At 46.0% G+C, this 21,704-nt stretch overlaps 1 protein-coding gene across 2 annotated transcripts in view; it reads left to right on the top strand.

Moving 5' to 3' along the window:
• LOC134338315 (proline dehydrogenase 1, mitochondrial-like) overlaps window positions 1–13,192 on the top strand; it is a 46,193-nt gene extending 33,001 nt beyond the window's left edge. For both annotated transcript variants that reach the window (XM_063034058.1, XM_063034057.1), the window contains 5 exons: window positions 6,030–6,176; window positions 8,223–8,398; window positions 9,305–9,403; window positions 12,202–12,290; window positions 12,820–13,192. In XM_063034058.1, coding sequence (XP_062890128.1) covers window positions 6,030–6,176; window positions 8,223–8,398; window positions 9,305–9,403; window positions 12,202–12,290; window positions 12,820–13,007 — 699 coding nt within the window. In that variant the 3' untranslated portion in view covers window positions 13,008–13,192. The remainder of the gene's footprint in view (window positions 1–6,029; window positions 6,177–8,222; window positions 8,399–9,304; window positions 9,404–12,201; window positions 12,291–12,819) is intronic.
• Window positions 13,193–21,704: the final 8,512 nt, after the last annotated feature.

Raw genomic sequence — 21,704 nt, 5'->3', positions numbered from 1 at the left:
ATGGATTTACGCCTTGGAAGGTTTCCAGGGCGCAGGCCTGGGCAAGGTTGTATGGAAGACTAGCAGTTGCCCATGTTGCAAGTCTCCCCTCTCCACACCACTGATGTTGTCCAAGGGAAGGGCATTAGGACCCATACAGCTTGGCACCGGTGTCGTCGCAGAGCAATGTGTGGTTAAGTGCCTTGCTCAAGGACACACACGCTGCCTCAGCCGAGGCACGAACTAGCGACCTTCAAATCACTGGACGAACGCCTTAACCACTTGGCCACGTGGTAAGTAAGTAGTGCAAAAATAGAAATTTTAAAAAAAGTAGTGAGGTAGTGTTCATGGGTTCAATGTCCATGCAGGAATTGAATGGCAGAGGGGAAGAAGCTGTTCCTGAATTGCTGAGTATGTGCCTTCAAGTTCCTGTACCTCCATCCTCATGGTAGTGATGAGAGGAAGGCATGTCCTGGGTAATGGGATCCTTAATAATGGATGCCACCTTTGAGGTATTGCTCCTTGAAGATGTCCTTGATACTACGGAGGCCAGTGCCCATGATGGAGCTGACTCATTTTACAACTTTCTGCAGCTTAATTCAATCCTGTGCAGTAGCCGCACCCCTCCCCACCCCCAACACCAGACAGTGATACAGCCAGTTAGAATGGTCTCCATGGTACATCTGTAGAAATTTGCGAGTGCCTTTGGTGACATACCAAATCTCCTCAAAAGCCTAATGAAATGTAGCTGCTGTTATACTATCTTTGTAGCTGCATCGATATGTTGGACCCAAGATAGAATCTCAGAGGTGGTGACACCCAGGAACTTGAAATTGCTCACTCTTTCCACTTCGGATCCCTAATGATGACTGGTGTGTTTTCCCTCATCTTACCCTTTCTGAAGGCCCCAATCAAGTCTTTGGTGCCAGGGATAAAATCAGGGAAGGAATTTTATTGTGAAGCATGGGTATCTAAATTGCAGTGTCTTTTATTCAAAAGAACAAAGTCTTAACATATATAGCCTGGAAAACAGGCCCTTCGGCTCAACTTGTCTGTGCTGACAAAACTGTCTTAACTGAGCAAATTCCATTTCCCTGCTCTAGAAAACTTCCCTATCGAAATCTCTTTTAAATAAGCCCTAATTGGACTTGCCTCTACCATCTCCTCTTGCAGCTCGTTCCAAATACTCACCACCCACTTTCAGCAAGGAAAGGTAGCCTGTCCGATCTAGTTTTCTTTAGTCTTTCTATAGTGTTCTCGTGCAGTGTGTTGAAACTCTGACTAAACACCAAGTTAAACCGGAGCCAATGAAGACAGTAATAGTAAGGTTAACCATTTACTGTTCACTCTTCCATATTAACATCGTATGGTGAAAACTGTTGATAAAAAAATACAAACATATACACCGTCTGTTTCATTCTGGAGACCACGCGTGCTCTCTTCTTTTAGCGAGTGTTTCCAGCCACCCCAAGTAGCGGGCAAGGGGGTCCCGTCAAACCGCCACCGGGCTCGAGCCGACCCCGTGCTTGAAATTGAAAAGCCGGCACGCACGCCGCCCCAGCCGCCGCTTCCTTAACAGAAACCGCGTTAATGTTTTTACTATTTATGAACTTACGACGTTGCTTCTATAATGTTTCTTTGTGGGTAGAAACGGAGCTCTTCACGATCACGCTGCACGCATGGCACCCACCTTCACACCCTCTCCGAACTGGAGGTTACACATAGCACGCGGTGAAACCGGAGGTGACGTCATCATATGCCGCGATATACCATAAACAATGAATTTACCTTTGTTATACTGTAACTTAATTACCTCTCCTATCACCACCCAGCCCAGATCCAGACGTTGGGCGAAGGGGGCGTTGTGTGGTCCATTGACCTGCTGCCTGACTTTGTGCACCTTAAGAACATCTCTTCCGAGTAGCAGGAGTATTTCTGCTTCTGGATGCAGTTCTGGGATGTGCTTGGCAATGTGGTGGAGATGGGGCTGTTGCAGCACTGCGCTTGGCGTTGGAATCTCGGATCGGTTATTCAAGATCTCATTGCACTCTATGAGTGGAGGGAGACTGATGACGACTTTGCCATCCAGCGACTCGAGCTGGAAGCCTTTGGCCTTCCTGTCATAGGTTTCTGCGATGCCAGAGCAAGTACTGAGGTAGTATGGGAATGGATTACCCTTTACGCTGAACAACTCGAAGAACTATGGTCTCGCTAGTGAGTGGTTGCTGTGGCCGTCCAGAATTACATAGGCTTCGATGCCCTTGTCTTTGCCTCCCTTAGGGTATACCTTAGTGAGGCAGATCTTTGAGTACGAATGGCTCGACGGACCTGGACTGCAAACTTCTGTGCAGCTCAAGCTGACAATAATTGTATCTCCCAGTCCGCCATCCTCTTGTGGGAGTGGAGGAGCCTTGGCAGTTTGCGGTGACGGGCCGGGATGCATGGCTCCATCGTGATTAGTGCTGTTACATTCCGAGCACTTTACGGAGAATGTACACTCTTTAGCGAGGTGGGAGGTAGAGGAAGAGCACTTAAAACATATTCTTTTATCCTTGAGAAGGACCTTTCTTTCGTCAAAGGGTTTGTTTGGAAACATTCTGCATTTTTTGAGGAAGTGGGGTTTGTTGTGCAATGGACAATTCTTGCAAGAGTCATCATTGATTGCAAAGACTTCCGTTTTATGCACAGAGACGAGTTTAATGATGACAAAATTGTTCGAAATGGGTTTGACTGGGTTGGTGTGAGTGGTGGTGCTGCCTTGATTCATGAAGCTAGGGTCATTTCGCCTCTTCACGTCCTTGCACACAAGCCTACTAAAATACTCAAAGGGAGGGAATCGACCACCGTTCTCTTCCTTGTACTCTGAGCCAATAGACACCCATCTTTCCTGCAGCCCAAATGGAAGCTTGTCCACAATTGGTCCAACTCCGCGTGAGGTATCCAGATACCACAGGCCAGTTAAATAGCCGTCTTCTTTAGCACTTTGAATCTCCATGAGTAAATCTCCGAGTCCTCGTAATTTAGTGTGGTCCTTGGCTGACACCCGAGGAAAATTGTGCGGCCGTTGAAACAGTGCCTTCTCAATAATTTCAGGGGCCGCATAGCAGTCCCGTAGTCTCTCCCATGCTTTGTGTAAGGCTAGCTTGGGGTTGTTGACGTACACTGAGCGTATGCGTTTCACCTGTTCACTTGATTCCTTTCCCAGCCATTTAGTCATAAGGTCCAACTCTTGGGTTGCTGTGAGCTGGACTCCGCCGCTGGCACTGGTGAATAAGGAGTACCATGCACGGTAATTTTCAGGCTTATCGTCAAACTGGTACAGTCCTGAATTGACGAGGTCTCGTCGTGCTCAGTACTGTGCCAAGGGTTCTGCTGCAGGTGGTGTGCTAGCTGGGGGACATATGACCGAGTGTGTACGTTCATGATGTGACTTGATGTTCTGACTTCAGCCTTTGTCGCTGATCTCGCCGGATCTGGTAAGTTTGGTGTCGGGAAGTATTCGTAGTCAGCCCTTTCATACTTGAATTTGTGGCAAGGTGCAATTGTGAGTTGTCTTCCCCAGGTGGACGCGATGCAACGAAGCTTCTCTGTGATTTCACATGAGATGGGACGCCAACAGGCAAGTATGGAGAGGGGCAATGAACCTGCAGGTCAGTTTGAGATTGGACATGTTCACTGGTGCATTCCAATTTGTCTCTTTCTGACACAGATTTTCCTGTTTCGTCTGGAACGTGCATTTCTTCAGGGTTTTCTAACACTTGTGCTTCCACCGCGGCAGCATCAGCTTCTCGTTGTAGTGTCAGCACTTCTAACTCTGTATCTACCCTTGCCTTTTCCAACTGGTTTTCTGCTTCTCTGGCAGCTTTTTCCATTTTCAGTTTTGCTTCTTGGTTAGCGTATGACGCTCGCACCTTGGCGGCTTCTGCTTTAGCTCCTGCGAGGCAGCCACACTTGTTGACATCCTACTGCTCTTGGCGCTGAGTGCAAGTGACTTGATGCTTGATCGCGAAACCATCGTACCACTTGTCGAAACATCTAATGATTTCACCTTTTCACTGTAGTGTTCTCGTGCAGTGTGTTGAAACTCTGACTAAACACCAAGTTAAACCAGAGCCAATGAAGACAGAGTCGCAGTAAGGTTAACCATTTACTGTTCACTCATCCACATTAACGTCGTATGGTGAAAGCTGTTGATAAAAAAAATACAAACATATACAGCGTCTGTTTCATTCTGGAGACCAGGCGTGCTCTCTTAGCGAGTGGCTCCAGCTGCCCCGAGTAGCAGGCGAGGGGGTCGTGTCAAACCACCATCAGGCTCGAGCCAACCCCACGTTTGAAATTGAAAACCCGGCACGCGCCCCGCCCCAACCGCCGCTTCCTTAACAGAAACCGCGTTAATATTTTTACCTAAAATACACTCTTATGAATTTACGGCATTGCTTCTATAATGTTTCTTTGTGTGTGGACACGGAGCTCTTCACAATCATGCTGCACGCATGGCACCCGCCTTCACACCCTCTCTGAACCGGAGGTTACACATAAGACGCGGCAAAACTGGAGGTGACGTCATCACATGCCGCAATATACCATAGACAATGAATTTACCTTTGTGATACTGTAACTTAATTACCAATCTTTAACTTTAACTAGAAAATAGTTACAAAGTCAAATAAATGCCTTAAGGGCAACACCCTTTCCATTCATATTTTAAATGTATGTCCTATTGTAACGCACAAAATGCTGGAGGAACTCAGCAGGTCAGGCAGCATCTATGGACATGAATAAACAGTCACCGTTTTGGGCTGAGACCCTTCTTTAGGACTTGGAAGGAAGGGGGAAGATGCCAGAATAAAAAAGATTGGGGATGTGTGGAAGGGAAGGAGGTTGGCTAGAAGGTAATAGGCGAAGCCAGGTGGGTGGGCAAGATCAAGGGCTGGAGAAGAGGGAATCTGATGGGAGATTGAGTAGACCATAGGAGAAAAGGGAAGGAGGGGTGGATCTGGGGAGAGGGGGAAAGTAATAGGCAGGTGAGAAGAAGTAGAAGGGCAGAATGGGGAACAGAGGAGGGGGTGGGGGGGGAAGTCTGTTTGCCAGAAGGAGAAATCAATATTCATGCCATTAGGTTGGAGACCAGCCAGAGAGAACCTGTTACTTATCCATCCTGAAAGTGGCCTCATTTTGGCCCAAGGGGGAGGCCATTGACTGCCAAGTTGGAATGGGAATTAAAATGTTTGGCCGCTGGGCAGTCTTGCTTGTGGCAGACTATAGTTTTTTGGACTATCATATGCTGGGGAACTTGCCTGTGGCCATCCTTATACAGGTCCCTTTGACTTTATAAATCCCTGGACATGTGACTATATTTCTGATGCCCGGAAATGTTCATTTTCACGAAGCTTGTACCTGATCTCAGTAAACCAATTGCTACGATTAGTGAGAGAAGACACTAAAAGGCCCTGTGGCTAGGGTTGCCAACTTTCTCATTCCCAAATAAGGGAGAAAAGTAGCAGTCAAATACAGGACACTTGTGTTTACCCCGAAAAAGACTACCATGACCATGAAGCCTTGCGCGGGCACCTGTGTGCGCATGTGTGACGTGCCAATTTTTTTTCCACAAATCGGTTTTGGCTTAATCTTCCCAACTACACTGTACATACATTATTTCTACTTTATATAGGCTGTGTATTTACCATATCATTCCTGCTTTTACTGTATGTTAGTGTTATTTTAGGTTTTATTTGTTATTTGGTATGATTTGGTAGGTCATTTTTTGGGTCTACGAATGCTGAAAAATATTTCCCATATAAATTAATGGTAACTGGTTCTTTGCTTTACGCCATTTCGGCGTGAAAGGTTTCATAGGAATGCTCTACGTTAGCGGGGGAAATACGGGACAAGGGTGGTCCCGTATGGATACAGGATGTCCCGGCTAATACGGGACAGTCGGCAACCCTTGCTGTGGCACCGGTAAAGTTGGGCTCAGGAGTCAGTTGGAAATGTAGCAGCACTTTGGGACAGGGTCAACAATAATGAACCTTTTGTGCCTACTACAGAAAGCCATGGAGATGGGTGTGTGCCTCATGGTTGACGCCGAGCAGACCTATTTCCAGCCAGCGATCAGCAGGCTGACCCTGGAGATGCAACGCAAGTTCAACACGGAGAAACCCGTCATCTTCAACACCTACCAGTGCTACCTGAAGGTAGGCTCAGAAGCTGCATCCCAGGTTTCCCTTTCCTACTGTTCAGAACCTTCTGTTTCCTGACCCTCTCCAAGGCCTCTGGTGCAGGCCTTTCTGATGTCCAAAGGAACTGCCTGGTTCTTGTGCGGTGACGATCATGTTGATCGACAATAGTAAAATGCCCAGCTTGGCAATGGGCAAGACTTGAGGGGAGCAGAATGGCGACTTGTCCTTATCTCGTACCTTTTGTGACTGCAGTGTACCTTGCGAGCTCTACAGCCAATGTACATGTGAATCACAAACGTGTTTGTACCGTGAGAAACGTGACAGTCGGGTCGCTCTCCGGCAGCTGCCTCAAACAGCGATAAGCGTCGGCCAGCAACTCCCGGCTCCCCGTCCACATTATGAAATCTTAAATTTTTATTTTACTTTAGCAATACAGCTTGGAAAATGTCCTTCCTGCCCTTCAAGCCACACCGCCCCAGCAACCCCGATTAACTCTAACATAATCATGGGACAATTCACAATGACCGGTTATCCTACCCAATACATCTTTGGTCTGTGGGAGGAAACCAGAGCACCCGGGCAAAACCCACGCATTGCACAGGGCGGATGTTCAAAGATTCCTTTCAGACTGAATTAAACTCCGACCTTCAACACCCCAAGACCCCTAGGAGACAGGCGGTCAGCTTCAGATAGGACTTCTGAGGCCTCTTCAATGTATCAACTTCTGGGAGCTGTGCCAGTCTGCATGAAGTTACCTAGCGCTAGGGTGTGACTACAGCTTACAGCATCAGGACACCGGCTAGGGATGTGAACCATGGAGGCAATCGACAGTGGTGGAGATGGAAGCATCCAGAGAATTGTTGGGTGTGTGGATTAATTTGTGGGTACGGTACTGCACAGCACAATATGCTGATGGCTTATACTTTCATCATTACATACATGCACAAAAGAGATTGACAGAAGGAAGCCATCCCCCATACCTATCCAGCATGGTCATTGTAGGGGTACAGTGCTGCAATGGTTAAATTATCGGCTTTGATCTGGGGAGGGTATTCTAATCCCTTCACTGTAGCTGGGAGTTTAATTAAAATACCTGGAATAGCGTTCCAGAACATGAACTACTGTGCTGTTATAAAGAGCGATTTTGTTCACTAATGGTTTTAAGGGGACGAAACCTGAGAGATAGCTCTGCCTGGTTTAGCGACGTGTGACTCCCTGATGGATCAATGTGATTGGCTGCTAACTGCCCAATGAAATGAACAACATGCACAAAATGCTGGAGAAACTCAGCAGGGCAGGCAGCGTCAATGGAGAGGAATTAAAAAGTTGACATTTCGGGCCAGGACCCTTCGAGACTGGCAGTGGGTCTCAGCCCGAAACACTGACTGTCTGTTCCCCTCCATAGACACTGCCTGACTTGCTGAGGTCCTCCAGCAATTCGTGTGCGCGTTGCTTTGGATTTCCAGCATCTGCATAATCCCTTGAGTCACTGAAATAGATAGAGAGGTTCACAAACACGAGAAAATCTGCAGTTGCAGGGAATCCAAAGCACCACACACAAAACGCTGGAGGGGCTCTGTAGGTCAGGCAGCACCTATGGAGTAACAGTCGATGTTCCAGGCCGCGATCCTTCATCAGGACTGGGGGGAAGAAGTACAAGGTAGTAGGTGAAGGGTGAAACCAGGAGAGAGTGAAGTAAAGAGCTGGGAATTTGATTGTTAGACGAGATGGTCATTGGGGAAAGCATGGTGTGGCGGGAGAAGCGAGTAAGTGGGGTCCTCAGAGGGAAGCTTGAGAACTGACGTGGAAGCCATGTGGCACAAGATGATGGCAAAGACGTGTTCCCCCAGGAAGGATAGGTTGGACTGGATGAGCACATGGTGGAAGGGAAGGTTGCAGAGATCACAGGGGTTGGCGGGGGAGCAGTTGAGAAACTCACTGCACAGGACTAATTGTGTCACTGAATTAACATCCAGTGCCTTATTTAATCCATACTGACTGTGCGAAAAGGGCCGGCCGTGATGCTTTATCCACTGTCCTTGTTTTCCCGCCTGCTCCCAGGATGCTTATGATAATGTGACAGTGGACGTGGAGTTGTCTCGCCGAGAAGCCTGGCACTTTGGGGCAAAGCTGGTGAGGGGAGCATACATGGACCAGGAACGAAAGCGTGCTAAAGAGATAGGATACGAAGATCCCATCAACGAAAACTACGAGACAACGAATGCTATGTACCACAGGTATTGTCTGTGTATGTTCATTAATCAGAGGAGGAGGAGAGCTGAAATTGCTTTTGGCCCCACAGAGAGAAGATCCTCTGGGTAAATCGATGGGTGATAGTGCCATTTCTTTTTTAGAAATTCTCCGTAATCACTAACAGGCAGTCAGGCTAGTTCATGAATTTCCTTAGCTGGTGGCATATGTCCTGCCTCTCCTGACAATGCTGTTGTACTCTCAGATTCAAAGAAACTGTCAGCTGAAGCTGGGGTGGTAACTGCAGCCCCTTTGGCGGGTTCATCCGTACCGCCCAGCTTTCGGGCTGGAAACCGAATTCCATCATCGTGGCGCCATGGTGACGTAGCGGTCAGCACGACGCTGTTGCAGCTTTGGTGGGGGGGGGGTCAGAGTTCGGAGTTCAATTCCAGCACTACCTGTAACGAATTTGTACGTGCTCCCTGTGGCCTCGTGGGTTTCCTCTGGGTGCTCCGATCTCCTCCTACAGACCATGGACATGCAGGTTAGTAGGTTGTGTAGTCACTGTAAGTTGTTGGGTGATTAGGCTAGTGTTAAATAGGCCTGTAGCTCATTGGACCAGAGGGGCATGTTCCACCTGTATCTCTAAATAAAAAATAAAAATCATTAACCAGAAAGGCAGTGCCGGGTGTCCATGGGGTTATAAATGGAGCACAGTAAAGGGCTGACATCCCTCTGCCTAGCTTCCATGCCTCCCCCTTCATGCTTTCACAGTGTGGGCTGCAAGCTGGCGATCCAAAAAAAAAAAACACAGGTTTCCATCTCGAACGGGTAGAATCAAACTTCACTGTAGCCCGCCACCAACTGAAGTTTTGGGGTGGTGATGTAACTTCTGTTGCCCGTGTGTCCGTGTCTCCCGGTTTTCTGAGGCTCCTGCTCTTCTCGCATTGCAGGTGCCTGGATTACATCCTGGATGAAATTAAAGGGAGCAGACAGGCCAGTGTGATGGTGGCGTCCCACAATGAGCAGACGGTCACCTACACGCTGCAGAGGTATGGCTGTGAGCCACGCAGGTGCTCTAACTTCATCGTGCAATAAATCCTCCTCCATTGCTTTGCTGCTGAGCTAACACCCCTCTGTTCTGGCGATCGTGTAAAATATGTGATTGATATATTGTGCCCTCTTCTTTTCCGTTCTTCGCTGAGGCAAGTTTGAAGATTCAAAGCACATTTATTATCAAAATATATATGCAATATAAAACCCTGAGATTTGTCTTCCCCCAGACAGCCACGAAACAAAGAACCACCGTGGAAACACCAAACACCCAAATTGCAAAAAAAGAGCACCGAACGAATCAGGCAAACTGCAAAAAAAAAACAAGAGAATGGCATGCAGAATATTAATTTTCAAACCACAGAAGCTGTCCAGGAATGTTCAGTTCAATTCAGTTTAGTGCTGTGTCATTCATTGAGTGTAGGCCATAGAGCCTGTCCAACCCAATCAAAATTGCGCAAAAGAGCAATTTTAAAAAAGGAGTAATCAGAACCCAGAATCACATACAACATGAATTGAAGACTTGATGGCTGAAAAATTTGATCTGCCTGTATCCCCACCCCCACCCCTTCTGGTTCCTTTGCCTCTAGGCAAGGAATCCCAACCTTTATTCTGCTACAGACCCTTGTGGGCATCCTGTCTTTAAGTAACACGACTTGCATTCATAACATGCAAACGGAGTGGGATTATTTTTATCTGTGCCCAACATGATTTGACCTCCAGTGGAACGGGAGATTCTTGGCATTTCAGCCACATTGACATTGGCTTTTTCAGGGTGTGTTCTCTCTGGACACCTCACTACAGATCGCAGATATTGGCCATTGGATCATCACAGCTTATGCATCAAGTTTTGGCTGTTCTTCCCCTCGTGCCCATGCCAGCTGTGAAAGAGAGCTAGTTAGACCCAATTCACTGCTGGTCTGTGCAGATTATCCCTTCAAATACTTGAATTGTGGTGAGGGCTACCTTTTGATATCTCTATAGTGTTCTCGTGCAGTGTGTTGAAACTCTGACCAAACACCAAGTTAAACCGGAGCCAATGAAGACAGAGTCGTAGTAAGGTTAACCATTTACTGTTCACTCTTCCACATTAACATTGTATGGTGAAAACTGTTGATAAAAAAATACAAACATATACAGCGTCTGTTTCATTCTGGAGACCAGGCGCGCTCTTTTCTTTTAGCGAGTGTCTGCAGCCACCCCGAGTAGCGGGCAAGGGGGTCCCGTCAAACCGCCGCTGGGACCGAGCCCACCCCACGTTTGAAATTGAAAAGCCGGCACGCGCCCCGCCCCAACCGCTGCTTCCTTAACAGAAACCGCATTAATATTTTTACTTCAAATATATTCTTAAGAACTTACGGCGTTACTTCTATAATGTTTCTTTGTGGGTAGAAACGGAGCTCTTCACGATCATGCTGCACGCATGGCACCCACCTTTGCACCCTCTCCGAACCGGGACGCGGCGAAACCGGAGGTGACATCATCACCGGCCGCGATATACCGCAGACAATGAATTTACCTTTGTGATACTGTCATTTAATAATCAACCTTTAACTTTAACTAGGAAATAGTTACAATCAAATCCTTTAAAGCGTAGACCCAACAAAGTCAAATAAATGCCTTAAGGGCAACACAATCTCTGCCAGACCCTTACCACTCCCACAGTGCCAAGACCTTTGTTCAACTCCTTTCAACTTGTTGCATCTGTTTTCTGAGACAAAAGTTGTGTTCCGTGGTTGTTGATCCTCTCAGCTCGTTTTTACAATTATAAACATCCAAAGGATCTCCACTCTGCCTCTTTTGTTTAAAAGAACAACCCGCATGCTTTCTTTTTCCATTGAAAGCACTGTACCCACCCTCTCCCTTTGTGCAGTCTCATTCTTCATGTGCTGTGGTGACGTGATTAAAATTCGGCCGGCTCAGTAGCATAGCTGTTAGCGTAACCCTATTGTAGAGCCCCTGACACGGTTTCAATTCCGCCACTCTCTGTGAGGGATTTGTACAATCTCTCCCATGACTATGTGTGTTTCCTCCCACATTCCAAAGATATCAGAGTTATTGGGTTAATTGGTCACATGGGTGTAATTGGGTGGCGCAGACTTGTTGGGCTGGAAGGGCCTGTAACTGTACTCTATCTCTAAATATAGTTTTTTTTCCCCCGCTAACCTTTACACAATTCTACAGGAGCTTTCAAGAACAAGTAGTGTTTGACAAATAAAAATTCTCAGGCTTCCAGTCAGGTACAGGTATTGATTTATAATTGACTTCTTGCTGGCAAACTCTGCCATCTTTATCAGGGACGATGCCTGGGCATGTCTAGTCCGATGGTATTATACCCCCATCGTCCATCCCTCCTGATTGGTTAGTCCTCTTCCAATCAGGTTTCCGCTGCCCCACCTTGTTTCCAATGGAATTCCAGCTCTTGCCTGGAGCGAGACCTTCGTGGTGTTTGCTTTGGGCAGCGTAGTTATTGCTGGAGATTTATCTTTCATTGCCGTTCCTTGGTACTTCTCCCTGGGTAAATGTGAAAAATATATATTTTCAGCTTGCACTTCCTCGTGTTGCCATTCTTGTTGCTGTGTGTTCACATTGTGTGTGATGCTTTAGGCTGTGATGTAAAATTGGCAGTGCACCCATGATTTTGGCTAATGGAATCTATAATCAAAGTGTCAGTGGTTGGAGGGAATCTTTGGAGATTGTAAAGCCACAGTGCATGCAGCTTCTCCAGAAACTGGAGCTCGCTATGCTGGTGTGTACCCATCCGTTAGTTCCTAATTCCAAGTTGTTTTCCTCCTAGGATGCATGATCTGGGCCTTCATCCATCAGAGAGGAAAATCTACTTCGGCCAGTTGCTGGGCATGTCTGATCAGATCAGTTTCCCTCTTGGTATGTAAGCTGTAAATCTGTGAACCTACAACCCACTATTGGGTAATGCAAACTTTCGTATAGCTCAGATGTTAATGACCTGGCCTCCTACTGTAACTCTGTAGGTTGTCGGTTCAACACCTACCCTAGAAACTTGTGCACATGGACCTAAGCTGATAACATGGATCCATTAGATCTAGCCTGATATTCCAATGCAGGCCTGAGGGCGAGAATGATGTTATGCAAATCTTTTTTTCCTCAGTCCAGGTAATATTCTCGTAACAGATACCCCAAGTCTCTTCAGTGTCACACAACACCATATAGGGTCTCTTTTAATTTCAGTTTTGGCCAGATTTCCTGTTGGGTCTGTGTGTCCGTGATATTTGCAGGGGCCTGTTCCAGCATCCAGGATTGATACGTTGAAAAACTTAAGGCATTTCCTTTGCCAGGTTTAGTTGATTCTGAATGAAGTGCTGCCAATAATGTGAGAAGTGTTAAACTGTGGCTTTGGAACCGTATTATAGGCTAACCCTCTATCTCTCCCTCACAGGCCATGCTGGATACCCTGTGTACAAGTACGTTCCCTACGGTCCAGTGGAGGAAGTTATTCCCTACCTGTCCAGGCGCGCCCAGGAAAACAAGGGCATGGTGGCGGGAACCCAGCGGGAACGGCAGCTCCTGTGGAATGAACTGAAACGCAGGATCGTGAAGGGAGAACTGTTCAGCCCCGTCTCTTAGAGGGACCCGTGGAATCGGGTTTCCAGGGCGGCCGCTGGCGAGGAGTTTATGTGATCTCTGCATGTGACACTTCGAAGGTGTGGGGAAGGGAGTGCGGTTCTGTGACTCGATTCGGGTTATTCAAAGTATTGGGTCACCCCTCAAACAAAGTTTCTGGTTTAAAAAAAATAAATTTAATCACTTTTCAGGGTTTTCTTTTAAATATGAGAGAAGTTGACTATGGCTGTTTGCCATCTTGGTCTTGTGCAGGTAGCCCCCATTCTCTAATGTATTATACTTGTCAGGGAAAGCAAGAGGCTCCACTGTTTGCCGGGAGGGGACCTTTCATAATTCTTCTATAAGCAGCAGTGGTTTCTACAACGAGATGTAGATCATGGACTGAGTGCCAAGGGCATTTCACAAGCTGTTTGCTGTGTGCAAAGCCATGCAAACAGCATTCTCCATTTGAAATGTACTTGACCGAAGTATAAAGTATACATTTGTTTATACAGTATATAATTACTGTATAAACAAGCACCAGTTGTCAGCATTGGTAATGGACTAAGTAATTGCTATTTCCTCAGATTCTATTACGTGAAATGTTTGAATTTTGAATAAAGATGTAACTGCAAGCAGAATCGGGCCTGCATTCTGCACAAATCAGGCTTGCATTCTGTACTCAAAAGTTAAGGCCTTGCATTGTGCACAAAAGGATCACAGCCAATTCTGACCTGTGAACTAGTTCTGTGCAGCTTCTCTCCCAGGCTGGCAGAATTAAAGCACTTTGCTGCACTTGAATCACAAATGCATGAATCCTTTCCGTTAACTTGGAGCACGTACTGCAAAAGTAAACACCAGAGGACTTGTCATGTGACGTAAGCAGAGCTAACCCAAGAAAAGAGTAGATCACTTGGTTTAATTCACATCCTGACTTGCCAGCTCTGTGTGACGATTTGCAAGGTTCTTCAGATGTGGAGGACAATCAAGTGCTGAGAGCATTAAGCCGGTTATGTAGCATCTGTGGAGGGAGAAGCAAAATTCCAACCTCAACTTTTATTTTAATTTTCAGCTCTTGAATGCTGTAATTTAGTATAGAAGCAGGTAGGCTACGGTGATGGTCATGGTGGGGAAGCAACCGTTCCCATCTCAGATACCTACTGTAAACAGTGCACCTGCTGTTCTTATCTCTTGACTGTCATGTTGAAGTAGGGTTCATGTATCTGAATTGATAAAGCATTGTGGACTGCTTAGCAGTGCTTTGGAGGTTCCTCTTGATCTACCTCAGTGAAATGGCTCACCTTTTCTCTAAGAAGTGTGTTCAGTCACCAGGTTATATAGGGGAATTTTAATACCGGCAGCAGGATAACTGATTCTTTAAAAGTCTGGGGCTAGGCCTGATCATGACAGGACCACTTAAGCAGTTGTCTCATCTGCTGTACTGTTACAGTAATTTTCTTCCTGCTAGCCGAGGAAGGTGTTAAATTGTCCTTTACCTTTTTGGGATTGGGGTGAAATTGAGACATGAGGATAAAAAGGGCTGGATCGGATTAGTATATTGGGCGGGGGAGGGAGGTGGAGAAGAAGTGGTCCTTTCTGTAAATCCAGGGAGATGCTGAGGGCTGGTACTATCAGGAGCAAGGTGTCGACTATCAGCCAGAAATGTGGATCCAATGTTGTACTGTCATCTGATAACAAGGTACAACCGGAGCTATCACTGGATACCCAAGGGCTTCGATTAACTGAGTAGCTTTGCTGGCTCTCGCTGGGGTTAGTTTGCGAACGGTGGTTCATGGAAGCAGTTTCTTTGTAAGGAACCCAGTGCTTGGGGTTTCAGTGTAGCCCATGCAGAATTACTTACTTCCACTGTTTTTGTTTTTGTCTTCTTTGGTGTTCCATCCTGTATGTCTTCCCCAGAAATGTTTTCAATAAATTTTATTTGTGTATGTATTAGTCGCAGGATGTCTTTTTTTCCCCATTCCTAGATAAGAAGAACATCTGTTAAGCCGTCTGCAAGTTAATTATGAAAAGGTGCTGCAAATTCCCTGGTGTCCATGACAAGTGAGATGCTACATACATTTTAAAAACTTCAATCTGTTTTACAATCTGGTTGTCATAGCTTGGGTGGGGGGTGGGTGTTAGTTGGGATAAGCTCCCACTACCTATTGAACACCCACTAGTGTGCATCTCAAATAGCCTGTGACAATTATGTCCTGCTTCTGGCCTTCACGTGTAGCTTAGTTACTAAGCCCGGCAGAACTGTTTCTACTGACAGGAGAAGGGGCAAATGCAGGTGACTGGAACCTTAAAACCAGTCGCTCCGGGGAGATGGGGCTCGTCAGTCGTGGTTAGCCCCTCATCTAGGAGAAGGAAAACTCTTAATTTCAAACCTCCGCTACCTGAGGCTGTACCCATTCGTGGGGGAGGTTTCAGGAGTAAATCCCAATGGGGAAAACCCAGAGCTGGTGTGATGGCTTTGTAGCTGGGGTTTTGGATAATAATGAAGATGGATGGAGGGGCAGGTGGTGTTGAAACAGGGAGGCTGCAGGAGGTCTTGGACAGATTAGGAGAATGGGGGAAGAAGTGGCAGATGGAATATAGTGTGGGAAGTGTATGGTCAGTCTACTTTTATTCTGTCAACATGCATGTTTTCTAAATGGAAAGAAAATTCGAAAATCTGATGTGCAAAACGTCTTGGGAGTCCTCAATCTGAATTGCATTCATTTTGCGAGGACTAGAATATAAAAGCAAGGATGTAATGCTGAGGCTTTATAAGGCACTGGTGAGGCCTCAGTTGGAGTATTATGAGTACTTTTGGGCCCCTTATTTAAGAAAGGATCTGTTAACATTGGACAGAGTTCAGAGGAGGTTCCTGAGAATGATTCTAGAATGAAAGCCGTATTGCATGAGGATCATTTGGCTTCGAGCCTTTACTGGCAGGAATTTAGAAGACTGAGGAGGGATCTCATTGAAACCTATTGGCCTGGATAGAGTGGATGTGAAGAGAATGTTTCCTGTGTTGGGGGAAGTCTAGGACCAGAGGACACAGCATCAGAATGGTGGCGGGGCTGGGGGGGAGGAGTGGAGTCAATTTGGAACAGAGCTGAAGAGGAATTTCTTTAGCTAGAAGGTGGTCAATCTGGAATCTGTTGTCACAGGTGGCCATGGAGGGCAGGCCTTTGGGTGTGTAGCGCGGAGGTTGATGGGTTCTGGATTAGTCAGAGCGTGAAAGGTTACGGGAAGAAGGCAGGAGGATGGGGTTGAGAGGGAAATGGATGAAATGGCAAAGCAGGCTCAGTGGGCAGATTGCCTGATTCTGCTTTTTTTAGACTACAAGACATAAGTGGTCCATAAACCCCTTTCTTATGGTATTGGTCCATAGCATAAAAAAAGGTTAGGAACCACTGATCTAAAATGAGCATATTATCAGTTATCAATTCTGTTGCAGTAAATCTTAATCTTTGACATGAAAATCAACTTGCTTAAAAGCATTTCCTCTCTGGGAATGTTAAATACAATACAGCCCGGCACATATCAGCCTATCATTCATTTTGCTTGCAGTTCAGTGGGCATAGAAGTGAAAGGTGGCATTGTGCCAGTTGTAAGAAGCCTCTGGGCAGTCTATGAACAGCATTCTGCATCCCTCCCAACCCAGTGCTTAGAGTTCAGGAAGTGATGGAGTTGTCTTTCACACACCATCTCCTGATCCTTACAGTGCAAATCCCATGTCAAGCAGGAGATTCTGCCGATGCTGGAGGAACTGAGAAAGTCAGATAGCATCCATGGCGGAGAATAAATAGATGATGTTTCGGGCTGAGATCTTTCTTGATCATGATGAAGAGTCTTGGCCCGAAATGTTGACTGGATACTCTCCATGGAGGCATAATGTTGAATATTATTACTCTATGGATAGGAAAAGTTTAGCAAGTGTTCCCAAACTAGAGTTCGTGGACTCCTCAGTTAATGTTAGGGGTCCATGGCGTAAACTTTAAAGGGATAGGAGTCAAACACAGGCAAATGGGACTAGTTTGGATGGACATTTTGGTCAGCATGGAGGAGATGGTCTTCATGCTATATTTCTCTAGGACTTGAATCAGAATCGAGATTGTACATTTAAATATATATGGATGTGGGGGTAGAAGGGTGGGTTGGCCAGTTTGCAGACGACACAAAGGTTGGTGTGTTGTAGATAGTGTAGAGGATTGTCAAAGATTGCAGAGAGACATTGATACGATGCAGAAGTGGGCTGAGAAGTGGCAGATGGAGTTCAACCTGGAGAAGTGTGAGGTGGTACACTTTGGAAGGACAAACTCCAAGGCAGAGTACAAAGTAAATGGCAGGATACTTGGTCGTGTGGAGGAGCAGAGGGATCTGGGGGTACATGTCCACAAATCCCTGAAAGCTACCTCACAGGTGGATAGGGTAGTTAAGAAAGCTTATGGGGTGTTAGCTTTCATAAGTCGAGGGATAGAGTTTAAGAGTCGTGATGTAATGATGCAGCTCTTGAAACTCTGGTTAGGCCACACTTGGTGTACTGTGTCCAGTTCTGGTCGCCTCATAATAGGAAGAATGTGGAAGCATTGGAAAGGGTACAGAGGAGATTTACCAGGATGCTGCCTGGTTTAGAGAGTATGGATTATAATAAGAGATTAAGGGAGCTAGGGCTTTACTCTTTGGAGAGAAGGAGGATGAGAGGAGACATGACAGAGGTGTACAGATGATAAGAAGAATAGATAGAGTGGATATCCAGTGCCTCTTCCCCAGGGCACCACTGCTCAATACAAGAGGACATGGCTTTAAGGTAAGGGGTGGGAAGTTCAAGGGGGATATTAGAGGAAGGTTTTTTACTCAGTGGTTGCTGAGTGGAATGCATTGTCTGAGTCAGTGGTGGAGGCAGATACACTAGTGAAATTTAAGAGACTACTAGACAGGTATATGGAGGAATTTAAGGTGGGGGGTTATATGGGAGGCAGGGTTTGAGGGTTGGCACAACATTGTGGGCCGAAGGGCCTGTAATGTGCTGTACTATTCTATGTTCGTTCGTGTTCTCGTTCTCTCTCTCTCTCTCTCTCTCTCTCTCTCTCTCGTGTGTGTGTATGTATGTATGTATATATAAGATTTTTCTTCTTTTCCTCACCCCTTATGGGTGATGTGTATGTGTATTTTCCTCTACTGGACTGAGGTATCAAATGTTGTTCCTGCAATTTGCTGGAGCCACTCTCCCAGTCCAGGTGTCACAGCTCCGAGTGCTCCTATCACCACCGGGATTACTCCAGTTTTAACCTTCCGCAGCCTTTCCATCTGCTCTTTCAAGCCCTGCTATTCCTCCAGCTCCTCATACTCTTTCCTCCTGATGTTACCGTCATTCGGCATTGCCACATCTATTACTATCGCTTTCTTCCGTTCCTTGTGCTGTATTACTTTGTCGGTTGGTTGGCCAGTACCTGCTTATCGATCTCCATTTGAAAATCCCACAGTATCTTCACTCTGTCGTTCTCCACTACCTTCTCGGTGTTTCCCATTTGGACTTGGGAGTGTCCAATCCATATATATAATATTTATATTATGTGCAGATATTCCTGTACACAATTCCTGCAACTTGCTTGTGCTGTTCAGTGTATGCTGTTCCTGCCTGCATCTTGCACCCTGCTACTCCTTGCTGGATAGTTTTAGTGGATTCCTTACGCAGTCTGCGCCTTGGGTCTTGTCTGGTGTGATAGACCCCTGCTTCTCTTGCTTTTGTGCTCAGCATCTGTTCTTGTGCAGCCACGAGCAGTGCCTCTGTGCTGTCCCTCAGCCCTGCCGTTTCCAGCCATTGGGAGGACGTTCTTATGTTAGCCACCTCTGATGTCTGGTGACGGTACAGTGGCTTGTCCTGCCATGGCCTCTGGTCCTCTGGCTCTGTTTCACCCTAATCTATTTCCATATCCCCTGCCTGCTGTCTAAGGTATTCTCCAAGGAGGTCATCTTTGGGGGGGCACCAACTCAATGACCTCCTATCTCTTCCACCAGCACCTTGTGGATGGGAAGGAAAGATTTCAGTCACCCTAATCTCCTTCAAGTATTAATGTTAGGTTTTAATAATGCTTTTAAGACTTTAACTAAACTAAACTAATTTAGTATTTTAAACTAAATTCAGAATATTGAGAAGTCAAGGAGGAGATTTAAACTTGCAGAACAATAATTCTATGGATTGTATTTGTCTGTGCTTTTCATACCAATTATGTATGTTGGTGCTTATTCTAGGATGAAAAAGGCCACCAGGGGATGAGGAGAACTGCTCAAACGCATGCATCTTGTGTATTCCACTCCAACAATTTCTGTATACAGGCATAGATTGTAAATGTCGCGGTTGTGTACATGACGCCAACATAGAACTTGAGAGTTACTGAAATACAAGCTCATTCTTGGAAACTCTGTAAGTCGTGCCGTATCTGAGGAATGAGAAGCAGAGTTAATGTTTCAAATTGAAGGCCTTTTGCCAGAACTGGGAAAATCCTCAGCAAAGATATTTTCCCTAAATGCTTACCTCTGCTTTCCCCAGAGTGATTTTTATCTGACGAGAGTGTGTACTGCACTTTTTTCAGATTTCCAGCATTTATGTTTATTTCTAGGAGAGCTTCCTCCTGTTCTGGCCAGTGTTTATCTCAGCCAACATCATTGAGGCAGATTATCAGGTTGTTATCATATTTCTATTGACAGGATTGTGCTCTATGGACAATTCAATGTAAAAACCTGTTTTACAAGGAGTTGTAAAAGACAGTATAATACAAATATTTATTTTTTCCCTCAATGATGTCACTCTTTATCATGCAACAATTTCCTATTTTCAAGTAGGTTTGAGATAGAGTTAATCTTTATCCTTGTGATGGTAACACTGCAGTTTAGACTGTTTGGTGTACTATCGCCAACATACACTGCAGTTTCTTGCCTTGTTTGTGCCAGAGTGGGCCTCACCCTTTGTGTGTGTGTGTGTGTGTGTGTGTGTGTGTGTGTATGAATACATTACGTGTGAGTGCCTCGCTTAAAGAAAACTGGAAGTTACACCTGCTTTTTGGACTCCCCGTGTCTTCCTTTGAATTAGTGTAATAGTTTGAAGTTACAAAACATTTTTTTTATATATACACACACACACACACACACACACACACCCCTACCTGCAGGTTCCACTCCACATTTTACCCACCATTCTGACTTAAAAATACATCACTGATCCTTTGTCGTCACTAAGTCTAAAGCACAAGCTTCGCAATCAACGTGGTGGAAATATCATCACTGGAAAGACTGCAGCTGTTCAAAAAGGTGGGTGACCACAACTTTCTTTAGGGTCGGTGGAACTGGGTGACAAATCCTGGTCTTGTTAGCCATAACTGTGTAATGAAGTAAGAAAACAAGAAGCTTAGCTGTTACCCTGCCACGTGACTCACTCTGGTGGCTGTGTCGTTGGTCACAGATCCAGTTTAGTCGTGGAGTTGGTGGGCACCACAGCCCATTGAGCCTACACTACCAACTTTACACTTATCCTGTGTTAATCCCAGTTTTATGTTTCCCCCACATGCTAGTCCGCTGCCCCCAGATTCTATCCCTCAATAAGGGCAATTATGCAGTGGCAAATGGAAGTATCAGTCCGCACATCTTTGGGATGTGGTAGGATGAGATGGCTCGGAGGAACGCACGCGGTCACAGGAGGAACGTGCAGAGTCCGCACGGACACAGCCTGGCTCTCTGAAGCATCAGTGCTACCCACTGTATCACCGTGCCATCCTCTAACACAGGCGCTCCCAGCCTGGGGTGCACAGAACCCTCGATTCATGGTAGGAGGTCCACGATGTTAAAAAGGTTGGGGAACCTCTGCTTTAAGGTAAGAGTCATCCAGTCCTTGTGTAAGACGGTCATGGACAGACTTGATTGGGCACAGGTTGTGCAGGGGATGTGATTAGCTTTAAGCCAGCTGTGGAAGGGTATCAGAAGCATCAAAATACTATAACAGCTACAGTATAGTATCCAAAATTATTTTGCCAGAATATAAACTGAACTGGACATAGTGGTGTCAAGAAAACAACCTCTCCCTCAATGTTGCAAAAACAAAGGAGTTGGTTGTGGACTGACAACAGGAGGAGTGGAGACAGGCTAACCCCTATTGGTATCAATGGATCTGGGGTTGAGGGGTGAACAGCTTTAAGTTCCTTGGCATCCACATCACCAAGGATCCCATATGGTCTGTACATACTGGCTGTGTGGTGAAAAAAGCGCGACAGCACCTCATCCAAGTCGATGGTTGACGAAGTTTGGTATGGGTCCCAAAATCCTAAGGACTTTCTACAGGAACACAATTGAGAGCATCCTGACTGGCTGTATCACTGCCTGGTATGGGAACTGTACTTTCCTCAATCACAGGACTCTGCAGAGAGTGGTGTGGACATCCCAGCACATCTGTGGATGTGAACTTCCCACTATTCAGGATATTTACAAAGACAGGTGAGTAAAAAGGGCCCGAAGGATCACTGGGGACCTGAGTTACCCCATCCACAATCTATTCTCACTGCTACCATCCGGGAAATGGTATTGCAGCATAAAAGCCAGGACCAACAGGCTCCAGGACAGCTTCTTCCACCAAGCCATCAGACTGCTTAATTCATGCTGACACATCTGTATTTCTATGTTATGTTGACTGACCTATTGTGCATACTATTTATTACAAATTACTATTAATTGCACATT

Source organism: Mobula hypostoma, chromosome 27, assembly GCF_963921235.1.
Source record: "Mobula hypostoma chromosome 27, sMobHyp1.1, whole genome shotgun sequence".
In the NCBI taxonomy this organism is placed as follows: Eukaryota; Metazoa; Chordata; class Chondrichthyes; order Myliobatiformes; family Myliobatidae; genus Mobula; species Mobula hypostoma.
Note: the sequence above shows the minus strand (reverse complement) of the source record. Positions and strands in the feature narration are given on the sequence as shown.